Genomic DNA, 16396 nt, shown 5'->3' with positions numbered 1-16396 from the left:
TAGAAAGAAATCTTGCTTCCTTCCACTCCATCATTCTGTTTCTAATCATGCTGTTAACCTAACCACTCTAAGCCTCAGTTACCTTATATGTTTAGGTATGCATACACATATGTTTGTATGTGTGTGTGTGTGTATATATATGTATTATATATATACACGTATACATACATACACCTGACACACATATATGTATGCACTACCTCACCCACAGTACTTTGTTGATAAAGACACTATATATGAAAATCTTTTGTATACTATATAATATAAATGTAAATTGTTATTATCAGTTCCAAGCTTGAGTTTCTTCAAATCTATCTGTTATCTACCTCTCTATTTCTTGTGGATTATAAGATCAAAAGAGCCCCCATGATCAGGAAAACTGAGATGGGAGTTCAGAACCATGACACTTTCCTACCTTCCCTGAAGCCCTCATGTGAACTCCATACTAATTCTAATCCTGAGTGTAAGTAGGCACTCTACATGAAAATACTCAATGAAAAGGTATAGTTAAAGATTCTGCTTACATTTCAGATACCAATATTTTTCTTTCTTTTCTTTTTTATGCTTTATTTATTTTTAGTTACCAACATTCATTTCCACAAGATTTTGAATTCCAGATTTTCTCCCCATCTCTCCCTAACCCCTACCCCAGATGGCATGCATTCTGATTACCCCTCTCCAGTCTGCCTTCCCTTTGATCATTCCCCCCATCTCCTTCTCCCTTACTTTCTTGTAGGGCAATATAGATTTCTATACTCCATTGCCTATATATTATTCCCCAGTTGCATGTAAGAACAATTTTTAACATTTGTTTTTAAAACTGAGTTCCAAATTCTCTTTCTTCTTCCTTCTCCACCCACCCTTACTGAGAAGGTGAGCCATTCAATATAGTTATACATGTGGAGTTACGCAAAACATTCCTTTAACAGTCATGCTGTGAAAAACTAGCTGAATTTCCCTCCATCCTATCCCACTCCCCACTTATTCTATTTTCAGCTCTGACCCTATCTCTTTTCAAAAGTGTTTCCTTCTGACTACCCCCTTCTCCCTTTTATCATCCCCGCCCCACCCTCCTTATCACCTTCCCCCTTACTTTCCTGTAGAGTAAGAAACCCAATTGAGTGTGTATGTTATTCCCTATTATCTCTAGGATCAAATGCAAAATGCTCTGGTTTGGAATTCAAAGCCCTTCATATGATAGCCCCTGTCTTCTAACACATCACTCTCCAACAAGCACTCTTTGATCTAGTGCCACTAGCCTTCTGGACATTCCTCGAATAAAAAGACACTCCATCTCTCAGTTCAAGGCATTTTCTTTTACTGTCCTCCATTCCTGGAATGCTCTCCCTCCTGTGTTCCACCTACTGACCTTCCTAAATTCCTTTAAGTCCCAGCCAGAATCCTTTCTTTTATAGGAAGCCTTCCTTGACTCCTCTTAATGCTGGTGCCTTCCTTCTATCAATTATTTCCTATTTATCTTATATATAACTTACTTCGTATATATTTTTTTCATATTGCCGTCCCCACTAGACTGGAAGTTCCTTGAAGGAAGGAACTGTCTTTTGTTTCTTTTTGTATCCCCAGTGATCAGCATAGTGTCTGATACATTTTTGTTGTTCTGGCGTTTTTCAGTCATTTCCAACTCTTTGTGACCCCTTTAGGGGTTTTCTTGACAACAATACTAGATTGGCTCACCATTTCCTTCTCCAGCCCCTTTTACAGATGAGGAACTGAGGCAAAGAGTGTTAAGCGACTTGCCAGGATAACAGAGCTAGTAAGTGTTTGAAGCTGGATTTGAATTCAGGAAGAGGAGTATGCCTGACTCTAGCCCCAATACTATCCACTGGCGCCACCTAGCTGCCCAATGTGGTACACAGTAGATGTTTAATAAATGTTAATGGAAGAAATGACTGAAAACTGAAAATAATATGTATTCTTTACATATAATAAAAATTCTTTATGTATTATGAAACTTGGTACTTCAGGCTCTCTACAATCTGGTTTCCATCGACCATTCTAATGTTATATCATATAATTGCACTTTAAGCGTGCACTTAAAGTGCATATTAAACACTTCTGAGTTCTGGGCAAATTCATTCCCTTGCTATATATGCCTCTGGATTTCTTGTCTTTTGACAGCTGATCCTTATGTCTGGAATACGCTCTTCTCTCCTCTGCCTCTTGGAATCTCTAACTCCCTTTAAGACCCAGCTTAGGTGCCTCCTCCTAAAAAGGGCCTTTCCAATCTACCCACTCCAGCCTGCCCCAGCCCCCCAAAATTATTTTGTATAACTTTGTGCATATGCTATACTCTCCCCATTAGAATGCAAGCACCTTGAAGACAGCTACTATTTTAGTTTAGTCTTTGTATTCCAATGCTCAAGCACAATTGTTTGCATAGAGCAGATGCTTAACAAATATTTACTCAGCTGGATAAAGGTGAATGTACAAAGAAAATAAAACTAGCTCACAGTAAGGAGAGGCCTGTAGTTTGAGTTATTTTCCCAGGAGTGCCGGTAGCTTTCCAAAACTAGTCAGACTCACCCATCCCCCCATCTCCATATGAGTACAGAGTATCAGGAAACAACAGGATGATGCTTGGCATTAGGTTGTGTACAATTTGTGGCTGGGGAACAGGGCAAAATGAACAGGAAGATTATTTTGGAAATTTTGTGAAGGATGGATTGGAGAAGAAAGATACTAGAGGCAGGGAGGCCAGAAGCTATTACAATGTCCTAGGAGAGGATAAAAGAAGGAACAAATGAACATATTAAGAGGGTGATGACTTGACTTGCAAGTGAATTGGATTTAAGGGAGGCAGAGCTGTGCAGTCCTTAGCCTCACTCTCTCCTCCAATCATCAGAGTCCAGTGACAAGATACAAGTCAAAACGATTGGCAATGGCCCAGTGGACAAAAAATAAATGTCAAAACAATACCTACCCTTCCAATAGCTTACATTCTAACAGTGGGAGGTAATACATATAAGGGGATAGTAAGCAAGAAAAAGCATTTTGGTTCATTAAGTGAATCAGGTAAGTATCCTGACATACACAGAGGGGCATGCTATCACAGGTTCTTAGATCTGCATTTATAAAAGGAAAGGCAACTTTTGAGGGGGGGTAACAATCTCCTTTAATCAAGATATACATCATTCCTTTAATCAAGCACATACATCATTCAGCTAGTTCAGGAGAAAAACTCAGTACCCTGAACTTCAGAGAAAATACTGAGAAACCACAGATCAACAGAAATGGCTTCCAACTGTCTAACCATAATCAACACAGATATCACAAATCAACAGACAGGTCCAACTGTGTTGACCATAGCTACCATAGAAGGAAGTACCAACATCTGGGTGTTCAAAGCTGGGGGGCTCCTTAGCAGCTTCCCAGAGTCTCATCTGGCCAAAAAAACATGTCCAGTCAGTAAACCTTAAAGTAAAACCTCACCCTCAGAGTATTCACACCTTTTTTTAGAGCCAGAGGGTATCACAACCCTTGAGAATCAGTGCCTCATTAACAATAGGTGTAGGCCTTCTGACAAATCTTCCCTAATCAAACTCCCCTATTCCAGGTTATATGGCAAGAGGAGGTTATCCCCCAGGAGTTCAAGAATGCCTCCACTGTCCATCTCTATAAAGGTAAAGGGAAGAGATTGTCCAGTGACAATCACAGCAGGGTCTCTCTCTTAGTCACTGCTGGTAAGATTCTTGCTGGAGTCCTCCTTAATAGGCTGATCCTTCACCTAGAAGATGATTTTCTACCTGAGAGCCAGTGTGGCTTCAGAAAGGGCTGAAGAACAGCTGATACAGTGTTTGCTGCCCGACAACTCCAGGAGAAATGCCAAGAGCAAAATAGAGGTCTGTATGCAATGTTTGTAGATCTGACCAAGGCCTTTGACACTGTTAGTCATGAGGGCTTATGGAAAATTATGTCAAAGTTTGGTTGCCCAGAGAAGTTAATCCATATTTTATGTCAGTTTCATGATGGCATGTTTGCCTGGGTTCTGGATAGTGGACAATACTCTCGTGCCTTCCCAGTCACCAATGGAGTGAAACAAGGCTGTGTGCTTTCTCCCAAGCTTCTTGCATCATGTTTTCAACCACGTTGTCAAATGCTTTCAATAAGGATGAACACAGCATCAATGTCAACTACCATACTTATGGTAAGTCCTTCCATTTGAAAGAGCTACAAACCAAGACAAAGTGGAGGGAGTGTTGGTGCAAGATTTTCTGTTTGCAGATGATTGTGCACTCAATGCAGCCTCTGAAGCTGAGATGCAACAAAATATGGATCAATTCTCTGCTACCTGTGTTAATTGTGGCCTAATAATTAACACCAAGAAAACACAGGTGCTCTATCAGCCACCACCACATCATCCATACTTGGAATCACTGGTTACAGCAAATGGAGAAGTTTTGAATGCTATGGATAAGTTCACTTACTTTGGTAGTGTACTTTCCAGGAATGTACTCATTGACAATGAGGTTGATACACACATTACTAGAGCTAGCTCAGTTTGGGAGGCTCCAGAGAAAAGTTTGGGACAGAAGAGGTGTTAGACTGACTACCAAATTGAAGGTCTACAGAGCCATTGTGCTGACCTCATTGTTGTATGCCTGTGAAACATGGACAGTCTACCAATGCCATGCCAGGAAAACTGAATCACTTGCATTTGAACTGTCTCAGGAAGATTCTGAAGATCACCTGGCAGGATAAGGTACCAGACTTTGAGGTTCTTGCTTGAACTAAACTGCCAAACATTCAAACTATGCTTCTGAGAGCGCAACTTCGATGGGTTGGCCATGTTGTTCGAATGTAAAATGTACACTTGCCAAAAAAAGACTATTTTATGGAGAACTCACATGGGGCAGGCGATCACATGGTGGTCAGAAGAAGCAATACAAGGACACTCTCAAGGTTTCTCTCAAGAACTTTGGATTTGATTGTGCAACATGAGAGACAATGGCACAGGACCACTCAGCATGGCATGCCCACATCTGAAAGGGTGCTGTGCTCTAACAGCAAAGCAGAATTGAAACAGCACAAAGGAAATGTAGGATGTGCAAACTTGGAGTAACCACCCAAATGTTCACACAGACTATTTATTCCCAATATGTGGTAGAGCATTCTAAGTTCATATTAGTCTGACCAGCCATAGTCCTATGCACTGAAACTTCACTTTATCATGATGATGTCATTTTGGTCCTCGAGAATAAAGAACAACAACCCAACTCCCCTTAATGGGCAGGCCCATTCATGCGGGGGGGGGGGGGGGGTGGGGTGGGGGGGGGGGGGGATGGGGGGGGAAAGATCTTTAATCACATTAAAATAATTAACAATACAAATAGATACACTGTTTCTACTTAAAGAAACTCTTGTTTCTGTACTTTACTCCTAGTAAAGACTCCTGGTTGATAAAGGCAAAATTCAATTAGAGGCAATTGATTATATTAAAAGAAAAACAGTAAAAGATCACACTTCACTCCCCATCACAGAAAGCTACAAGGTTGATGAGATAGATTCATATGGCAGTAGATGGACAAAGTATTTTCTAGTAGCAATGGCAGTATCTTATTTGATTATAGTTCCAGATAATGAAAGTAAGATTGAGGATTTAGGGAAAAGGAAGTATACACCAGCGAGAAGATGATAAAGAAATAAAGTAAATCAGGGTTGGAGTTGGCCTGATAAAGTGATTCCTGCAGGACGCATTCACCAGGATCTTGGGGGAGCCCCAGGGTGGTAGGTAGTTCCAGAGTTGCAAGGGTTAATTCTTCCAGAGAATGGTTTCTGAGTTGGAAAGGTGCCTGGTAAGAAGATGATAAAGGATTGAAAAGGCATGATATAACCATGAACTAGGACAGTGGCTAAAGAAGTGGAGAGGAGATGGACACAAGGGATATTGTGGAAGAGGAATCTACTGGTTTAATCTATGACAAAGTAAAAATTATCATCACAAGAATGTATGTAGAGAGAAGAAGATTCAGGACAGAAGTGGGGGGGTGGGGATATCTATGTTTTGAGAATGGTACATGGATGATAATACAGCAAATTATATTGAGAAGGAATGGTCAGTTAGCTGGGAAGAAAACCAGGAAAGAGCAGTTTCATGGAAGCCAAGGAAAGAGACAGCACTACAGAGTACAGTAGAACTAACAGTGTTAAAATCTACAGGGAGATTAATAATATGAACAGTTAAGAGATTGAAGAGATAACCTTAGAGAAAGTAGTCTTAGTAGAAAGGTTAGGTCAGCACTAAAAGAGAAAAAAGAACTAGCATCACAACTTGAAAGATTGTTGAGGTAAAGGTAATTTTTTTTTAAAGATGTGGGATATTTAAGTATGTTTGTAGCCCGCAGGGAAGGAGAGGGTAGAAAAGGAAAGGCTGAGGGAAGCAAACTACAAAGTAGATGAGATAAAGGACCACTTCTTATTCAGAGTTGGAAGAAAAAGGGGAGAGGATGGGCAAGGATGTGGAGTAATTCTGAGGCCCAGAGAAGGGAAGATGATAGAGCTCTCAACAGTAGATTGACTTTCTCAGTGAAATGGGAGAAAAGGTCCTATGCTGACAGAAAAGGTAATGATGTAGGAGTAGGTAGGAGGAAAAAAAAGATTGTAAATAGCTTAAATAAAATTAGTTTCAGTTTGGAATTTTAAAAATAAATAAATCAAACTTTAAGGAACCTTAATGTTCTCTTAACCTTAAATTTTAAAAGAACCTTAAACCTTTATTTTAAGGAACCTGAGGCACATTGCCATTCAAAGTTTCTAGAACAATAGGAATAGTATATCAAATGAAAGTTTGCCTTCATTTAATAGAGTAATTTCAAAACCTCGATATTTTGAAACAAGACTCTGTGATACTGTGTAAATCCCAGTGCTTTCAGTGTTATAAGTAACTCCAAGATTTTAAGTTGAAGAGAAGTTGCTGATTTTTGTTTTTAGTTAAGAGAGTTTCCTCATGTATAGTTCCTATAGCAATGAAATCACAGGGGCAACAAATAACTGCATTCTTTGGCCCAAAGCTGAGAGATTTCTATTCCATTAGACACTCAGTGTGAAATGAACAAACACAGAAAGATACTTTCCTAAGATTCCATTATTTCACCATTAAGATTTCAATACAAGACATCTTTTAGAAAATATTAACAATATCTGTGTTCCTGACTTCTGTTTCCCACATAGCTGCCAAATAATTGTCAAATGGTTCAAGTCTAGTCGTGTTGCTCTATTGCTTAAGAATTATCAGTGGCCTCTTGATCTAGGATAAACTACACTTCTTAATTTGGCATTTGAAGCCCTTTAAATCTGGTTCCAGTTCACATTTCCAGGTTTACTATATATGACTCTTCTTGTACTCTAGTTTCTACCAAATTGGCCTGTAGAGAACCTTGAGGGGTTTGAAAGAGCCCCTTATCAAGAGTTCCCCTCCTCCAAGGGAGAGTAGCTGACTTGAGAAGTTAAGTAATATATTGTTCTCAGGTGCACGTCCTTGAATTCGGGTGCTGAAGTTCCAGGAATCAGGGCCCCTGCTATACAGGATAACAATCTGATAAAGAGGCCTTGAGGCCTCCCTTTCTGCTCATCACAATCTGTTCTGTTTCATGCCTCAATCGCTACCCTTTTAGTTTTTTACTATTTAAGCACCCCAACCCCTAATTTATTGGCTCAGTTGTCCAGAATACTCTCTCTCTCTCTCTCTCTCTCTCTCTCTCTCTCTCTCTCTCTCTCTCTCTCTCTCTCTCTCCCATTCCTTTGTATAAACTATTCTTCATGACTACAATGAACTCCCTCCTCTCATTAGCCTTTAGGACTCCCTAGCTTCTTTCGAAGTTTGATCCATGTGCCATTTGCTTTGGGAAGTCTTTCCTGATTTTTGTTGTCAGCGTTCCCTCTCTCACCACCTTGAATTTTCACATTTATATTTATCAATTTACATGCAAGATTCCCCATTTTCCAGCAGAACGTAAACTCCTTGATGACAAAGACTGCTTTTGTTTTGGGGCTTTTGTGAGAATCAAATAGGTTACTATCTATATCTATGTATATGTACATATATATATGTGTATGTATATATGTGTGTATATGCATATATACACATATAGGTGTGTACATATATTATATTCTGCAAACCTTAAAGTACACGCTTAAAGTGCGATAATATGACATAATTTTAGAATGGTCAATGGGAACCAGATTGTGGAGAGCCTGAAGTACCAAGTTTCATAACACATAAAGAATTTTTATTATATGTAAAGAATACATATTATGAAACTGAAATCCATGTTGGCTTTTCCTAACTTTTAATGCAAAAGTTAGTTGAGAGGTTTTTCATGAACATTCACATACATTTACCAGATTTCTATATGTTTCCAAACAGGGGATATTACGAAACTCAATCTATTTAAATATTTACAATGCAAAAAATAAGCCATTTCTTTATCTACTTGAGATCAGGTCCCAGTAAATTACTCTGTATATTTCCTTGGTCTCATAGATATGAGGCACAAGTTATTAGCTGCCAATTTTAAATTTAGGGGATAAGGTAGAAGCTGTCCAAGAATCAAAGAAAAACAAACCAAAAAACTAAGGTTAGAATAACAGAAATAGCCAGTTTTAGAATGAGTTGTGCCATAAATAATTAATTTCAAAAAACAAAAATGAAAAAGTAGGTCTCAGTCAGTATTTAAACTTCTTGCAATGCATGACTTGAATTCAAATTTTGATAATTTGAAAGTGAAAGATGGTTTACGTTCTTAAGCCCTACCTAGTGAATGTTTATTCAGATCAAAGACTACAACAAGTGCTGGTATAACTAAAAGCCCTTGGCATTTTGAAGAGCTCAAGATGTCTTGGAAGTAAGATCTGGCAAAGCTAAGATTGCATGCATATCCACGTACATTATTCCAGGGCCTGTATGTGATCATGGCTCTCGTTTTTATGAACATTATCACTTTCTAACATTTAACCAAAATTAATTTTGGAAAAAACCTTTAGTTTGATATATTAAGTTTATAGTTCATAAATTTGAGGTAGATTGCTAAGATGTATCAACTCTTAAAAGTTTAAAATAATATTTTTATACAAGTATACTGACCTTCTTGACTCTTGTAGTTTTTTTTGATTCCTCGAGAGATTTGATCTTTTGATCTCTAAAGCCTTCAGAGATGTCATCTAAAATATCAAGCTTCACTTTTCTGCTTTCAACACCTAAAATCCAAATGAATTGAAACTTAATTAGAAATTAAAATAGACAAGTTCAAACTGACATGGCAAGAGAAATTAAAAATAAAACTGCTTTATTTGTTATAGTAAGAAGCCTCAGTTCAGCTTTGGTTGAAAGATGTAAACATCACATATTTTTAGTTCTTTGAATTACCCAGGCTCTGCATTCAATTTCATTTTAAATAATCAAAATAGATTATATTATTCAATACTTTTAAAAAGTGTTTGTTCCTTGGTAGCACAATATTACTAAAGTAAAAAACGTATACCTTTAGACTTTTTTATTTGAAATAAAATAGCCTTTTATATTAGGGAATCATTATAAATCAGATCCTGTGGTTAAGTTATCATAGAATATTACATATTAGAATTCTTCTTAAGATACACAGAAACTTTTTTTTGGATAAAGAATACTTTATATTTGCTATTAAATATTTCAAATTGAAACAAAGTTCTTAGCACTATTTAATCAATAAGAATTTGTTAAGCCCCTATCATGTGTCAGGCACTGTGCTAGGAGCTTAAGGGTACATAAAAACAAAAAGGAACATAGTGTCTACTCTCAAGGGGCTTACATTCTATAGAAGAAGACAATATATACATATAAATGTGTACAAAATAAGCATATATAAAAATATGCAACATGAATAAGAAAATAGAATAAATTAGGTATTCTAAGAGACAAAGGTGAGAACAGTGAATTCCAGGAATGGGCAATAATATGGAAGTAAGAAGCCTTCTCTGCTGTAGAAATTAGAAGTCCCCATATTAAAAAGGCATTGTCTTATAAATATTTGCAAATTCTGAATGCTTTTTTTCTTCCAAGGAGCAGTGTTATAAAGGATGATTAAGTTCCCACCTAGCTAGCTCACACATACCAATTTAATGCCTCCCCAAAAGAAAGTCTCTGACTTCTGAAGACTCTAGGCAAGCCACAATTTACACATAAGTCAAGACATCACCCCATGATGTTATTTGTCTCTTCAAAAATGAAAGATGAACAACATGTGCATTATAAACTGATAAATATAAAATAGATAAAAGTGAAGATTCTAACAGATAATCAACATTTATTAGAGATCTTCTATGGAGGCTTCATGGAAAGACATGGATTCACATCATAAACAAATCAGAGAATCAGAAAAGGTGATAACTTTTCACAAGTAAGGATGGGAGAAGAGTTTGTGATCAAACAAGTAACAGAGAGGATCACAGGAGATAAAATGAATAATTTTTAATACAAAGTTGAAAAATTTTGCAAAGACAAAATCAATGCAGTTGGAATCAGAAGAAAAACACTTTTCAGGGGACAAGTATTTGCAGCAAGCTTTTTTACCAGAGTTCTAATGTCCACTGACTGAAATACATAAGAATAAGCAGCATTTTTCCCATTTAATGAATGCCCAAAGGATATGAAAGCAGTTCTTAAGGTAAGAAATCAAAGCCAGCAATAACCATATAAAATATTCCAAATTACTAATAAAAGTATGGCCATCTGATTAGTAAAGATAAAAAAAAGAAGATGATAATTAGTGGAGGGGATATGGGAGGAGAGCCACAATTGTTGGGGGAGCTGTGAACTGATCCAAGTCATTTTGGAAAGCAATTTGAACTTCACCCAAAAAGGCATTAAGGTGAATGGTTTCCTCCACCCAGTGATATCACCACTAAGAATACAGCCCAAAAAAGATCAAATAAAGAGGGAAACAACATGTATGTAACCCAAAATGTTCAAGGCATCACTTTTTGTTGTAATAAAGAACTGGAAACCAGTGGGGTTTCCATCAATAAGTTGTAGTATATGACTGTAACAGAATATGATTGTGCTGTAAGAAACAACTTGTATGACCAGATAAAGAGTAAGGTGTGCAGAATTTGGAGGACAATTTATATAGTGACTATATTATTATACATTACTGCAAAGAGAAGCCACTGAGAAAAACTCAAAAATCCTGCTCAATGCAATGACCAACCAGGATTCCAAAGAACCAATGATGAAACCTGCTACCCACCACCTTCTGAATGAGAGGACATGGAAAAGAGGTGCAGAATGAGGCACCCATTGTAGACATGGCAGTGGGGAGATTTATTGATTGACTTTTGCTAATATGCTACAAGTAATTTGGGGGAGGGGTGTTTGTTTTTAGGAGGAGACAATTTGTCATTGAAGCATTTACTAAGTGCATATATTAGGGAATACAAGGAAGTTCAGAGAGAGATGCATATTAAGTAGGACAGCTTTGAAACTAAAACATTGAGTTTATGATACACTTTTGAAAACAACATACAATAAATCTATTGTTTCATATATTTCTGTTTTTCTTAGAATATGGAAGTATTCATGTTTGTATTTTCACATTTAGAATAACAAAAAATTAAGACTTTTTAATAAAGATATGGATAAGAATTACACAAGACAAGAATGTATGGATACGTTAAGATATCTGCATTACTGGACAGTTGCACTCACACCAATGAGATCCAGTGAAATATCAAATGGATTTGGATTATTATGTCAAAATATAATTTTGTTAGTTGCTAGATTCAGTACTTTCTAATTTAAAGTGAGAGTTGTTTGAAAACTGTAGGATAAAGAATTGAAAATAAATTTAAAATACTGGGATTTCTTGTTAGTTGGAATATTGTTCTAACCTTAGGCAAACCAACAGTGACTACATACGGATAAAATGATTGTGGCAAGTAGGAAATTAAATTTAATACTGTATTTTTAAAATGCTTTCTCAAATAGCTGAAAAAGTTGGTTGTGGTAACAACTGAGAAAAAATACTTTTAAAAATTAGAAATGTAATTTGCAAAATAAAAGTTTAATGTCAGAATATTTGCCCCAGTAACAGACTGTACTTTTATTGTTTTGTAAAAGGTTTCATATTTTCTTCAAGTATTCTTTTTTCTAATCTGTAAATTTTTAAAGCTTATGATTTTTGCCCTTTATTTTTCATAAAGTGCTATACAAATTTCTATTCTTAACAAAAATTTGGGCTACCAGGCTATTAATCTTTTTCTGAGATAGGGAAGAATATTGAGGGTTTTACCTAAGTTTTTTGATAACTAATAATAACAGCCCAAGTTATATCTTTATTTACCGTTTTTCCATTGGTTTAAACCTTTTTCATGTAAATTTTAACAACATAATAAATACAGGGATGAAAGGGAAGAAGGAAGCTAGTTTATGTGCCAGGTACTGTGCTAAGTGCTTTATAAATATTATTTCATTTAATCCTCACAACAGCCCTGGGAGGTAGGTACTATTATTATCAATTCCATTTTATAGTTGAGGAAAATGACTAAGATAGATATTAAGTGAATCATCCAAGGTCACACAGCTAGTAAGTATCTGAGGTCATATTTGAACTTGGGTCTTCCTGATCCTAGGCCAGTCACTCTACACTGTGTCTCATATGCCAGGGTATATAATTAATATTATAATCTGGACCAAATCCTAAGGGGAAAAAAGAGAACTACTGTAGTATTCCATATTGGTGGTATGGAAAAGTTTTCAATATTTCAGAAAAAACAAGTGTGTACTATTTTGGTGAGGTAGGATTTTAACCCTCTCTTTGAGTTTAAAACAGTCATCCCTAAATAGAGTTGACTGTAAAATGAGAAACTTAATTCCTTTAAAAACATAGTTTAACCACCTACCCAGAAATGGCCTTGCATAGCTGGACTGAGGCATTCAATAGAGTAAGATGTGGGAAGGAAATATGGTAGGAAGGAAATTAAAAAACCTCAAGGATTCTGGAGAGAGGGTTCAGGAACTGAAGTCCAGGTTTAGCATCTGGTTTGTCTCGACCCAAGTCTCAAAGGGGTTAGGGGCATAAAGATTTCATTAACGGTTCACAACTTGGACCTAAACCTTTCCAAGGAACCAGTCCGGGACCTTGACTAGAATAATGTTGCAAATAAAACTTAACTTTAGATTGATGGAATAAACCACTTACCACAATGCTTGCCCTTCTGTCTACATTTTTACCTCCCCATTTGGGATAACTGAATGTAAGAAAGGAAAGGGGAGATGTAACAACTTTGCAGAACCAAAGTTCTCAAATACATATTCAAATCACATACCCTTTGTCCTATTACCAATCACACCCTGCCAAATGCCAGTCTTGGAATTCTCTCACTTGCCCTCTTTGTTCCTATTCATATGTTGCTAAATGAAGCCAGAGAAACTTACGAAACCTTGCTGACTGGCTCACTACAAATTCAGGTTACATAATCTCAATTCACTGAATCAAGGCAATCCTTTTATATCTCTCTAATTGACTATCCCACTCACCATAGAGGCTTTTCCAAACATTTTCATTCAAGAATCCCATAGCACAACACCCCTCCTCCCCCTTAACTGAGGACCTTACTTCACCTTCCACCAAAAACAGTGATGTCATTTGCTAAGAGTTCTCTCTTCTCCCCTCATTTCCCATGACTCTGATATCTTCTCCAACTGTCTCCTCCTTCACCCCATCTCATATGAAGGGGTGACCCTTTCCTTTGCCATCCCTCTCTATTATACTCAAGATCCTATCTCCTCTAGCAAATCGCTCCTGCGTCTTCCCCCCTCCCTTTAATCTTGAACTACTTTCTATTTACTGGCTTCTTTCTTGTTGCTTGTAAATATACACAGGTCTCCCCATTATTTAAAAAAAACAAAAATAGCTTTACTTGATAACTGTTGATAAGCCTCCATCTTTAATATGCTCTCCTCTCTAGAGTTTCACAATATCATTCTGTTCCAGTTGTCATCATCCTACCTGACTGACCATGCCTCCTCATGTCTTTTTCTTGCTTGGCAAATTAATTGACTCCTACAGGTTCAATTATCATCTTTAGCATTTCCAGATCAATATATCTAGTCCTAATCTTTCTTCTGACTTCCAGCATTGCATTACTGATGGCTTACTAGACATCTCGATTTGGATGCCATATACACATCTCAAATGTAATAAAAACAATACAGAACTCAATCTTTTCATTAAAACCCTCCCCTCTTCCCAACCTCCCTATTTTTGTTGAGGGCATCACCATCATCTCATTTACCCTAGTTCACACACATAGTGTCATCCTCAAATCCTCACTCTCTCTCATTTCCAACAGTCAATCTGTTCTTAAGTCTTGTCATTTCTATTTTCATAACATCTCCTGTACACACATACATACACACACCCTCTTCTCTCCTCTGACATTGCCTTTATTACCCCTCACATGGACCACCACAAGTCTTCTGATTGGTCTCCCTGACACAAAGCTCTTCCCACCCCAATCAGTATATCCTCCATCCAACCACCGAAGTGGTTTTCCTAAAGGGTAGACCTTGACTGTTTGAATCCTCCTACTCAACACATGCCAAAGGCTCACAATTACCTCTTAGATAATACTTTGCTTGGCATTTACAGTTCTTCACAACCCAGCCCCTTCCTACCTTTCTACCTTTTTGCTTTACTCCTTTCCAATGACTCGATGATTCAGCTAGACTGGCCTATTTGCTCTAACTTCAACATGGAATTCCATCTCCTGGCTGGGCCTTTTCTTTGGCTGGCTCACTTACCCACATCTGGAATGCTCTCCCTTCTTGTCTCTGCTCCTTGGTTTTTTCCAAGATTGCTACATGAATTACTGTGCCGTAAGAAGTTATTAATAAGAGAAATTCAAAGAAACACTGAATAGCCACTGACCCTGCAATCCCTCTGAGAGATAATCCTGCCATCCCCTCATGCTGATCAGTATTGAGACCTTTGAGTAACCACTGCACTTCAGCTTGTCAAGATATAGAGACCCAGACTAAAACAAACAAACATGCTGATCTGGGGCAGCATAGGGGCACCAAGGTGAAGACTGACTTGATAAATTTCAATTCTGGTAGCTCTATTCCAGTAAATATAGTAAAACTGAATGGGTTAATTTACTCCAGTGGACAGGTGAAGCTGTCTTAGGGTAAAGGGAAGGAAGTTGGGGAGAGGAGGAGAGAGGGAAAGGGGAAGGGTCATTTATTAAACACCTACTATACAACTGGCATTGTGCTAAGTGTTTCACAAATATCTATTTGATCCTCCCAACAATCCTGTAAGGTAGGTGTTATTATCAATCACATTTTACAGTTGAAAAAATGGAGGCAGGCAGAATTAATGATTTACCTAGAGTTACATAACTAGTAAGGGTGAGCTCACATTTGAATTTGGGTTTTCCTGACTCCGCATCCAACACTATCCACTACAACTGTCTGGTGCTTCCTGTTTCTTATAGGGAGAGGGGGAGCAGCAGAGTAGATGGTTAGGCTGCTGTGCTATAGGGTCGGAGAAATAGAAGGAACCTCTTGTCATCTAATCTAACAACCTTATTCTAATAAAATCTCATTTAATTTTTTCAATTAATAAAAAACCATTTTTATTCATCCCACTTCCCTATTGGAAACCAAAAGGAAAGTAAAGCCCTTACAACAAATATGCAAAACAAAGCTCCACATTAATTCAGAAGAATGTAAAGCTCATTTATTCATCACTCTGAGTCTATCAGGAAGCAGGTATCATTTTGGCGGAGATAATATATACACATATATGTACAAAAAATGGGGAGGCGGGGGTGGGGTTGTAGCCCCTGAGATCAGCAAAAGTTTGATGTAGAAGGCCGCATTTGACTGAGTTTTGAAGGAAACTTGGGATTCTAAGAAACGGCGGTATGGAGGGCATCATTTCAGTGCAAATGAATGGAGATCAAATGTTGAATGAACAATGAGCAAAATTAGGGCATGGTGGTGAACAACTGCAGTTCTGACTAATGAGAAGGCTGAAGCTGCCGAACCGCTTGAGTTCAGGAGCTCTAAGTTGCAATAGGGCTAAAGCACCAATCAGGTGCCTGCACTAATTGTATGACAAATATGGTAAGGCCCCAGGTGTAAGTACCCATTAAACTAACTTAAGAACTAGGCCATAGGCTAAAGCTTCCATGCCAGCCAGTACTGGGATCAGGCCCCTGAGAGGCTGTTACACTTTTAGCCTGAGTGAGATATGGACACCCAGGCTATTAAAAAAAAAAAATCAGCAACACTTTTTTGGCTGGGAATTAGAATAACTAAAGAGAAGTGAGAGTTAACAAGGTTCCCTGAAGGGACAGAGACTAATCAAGAGACTATTACAACAGTCTAGATGAATGC

General features: G+C 37.6%; 1 protein-coding gene across 4 annotated transcripts in view; it reads right to left on the bottom strand.

Annotated features, from left to right (window-relative positions):
* Positions 1-16396, bottom strand: part of MCPH1 (microcephalin 1) — a 300799-nt gene that overhangs the window by 226889 nt on the left and 57514 nt on the right. For all 4 annotated transcript variants that reach the window (XM_072634374.1, XM_072634372.1, XM_072634375.1 and 1 more), the window contains one exon: positions 9101-9213. In XM_072634374.1, the coding sequence (XP_072490475.1) occupies positions 9101-9213 (113 nt within the window). The remainder of the gene's footprint in view (positions 1-9100; positions 9214-16396) is intronic.

Source organism: Notamacropus eugenii, chromosome 1, assembly GCF_028372415.1.
Source record: "Notamacropus eugenii isolate mMacEug1 chromosome 1, mMacEug1.pri_v2, whole genome shotgun sequence".
In the NCBI taxonomy this organism is placed as follows: domain Eukaryota; kingdom Metazoa; phylum Chordata; class Mammalia; order Diprotodontia; family Macropodidae; genus Notamacropus; species Notamacropus eugenii.
This window is presented reverse-complemented; position numbering and strand designations above follow the sequence as displayed.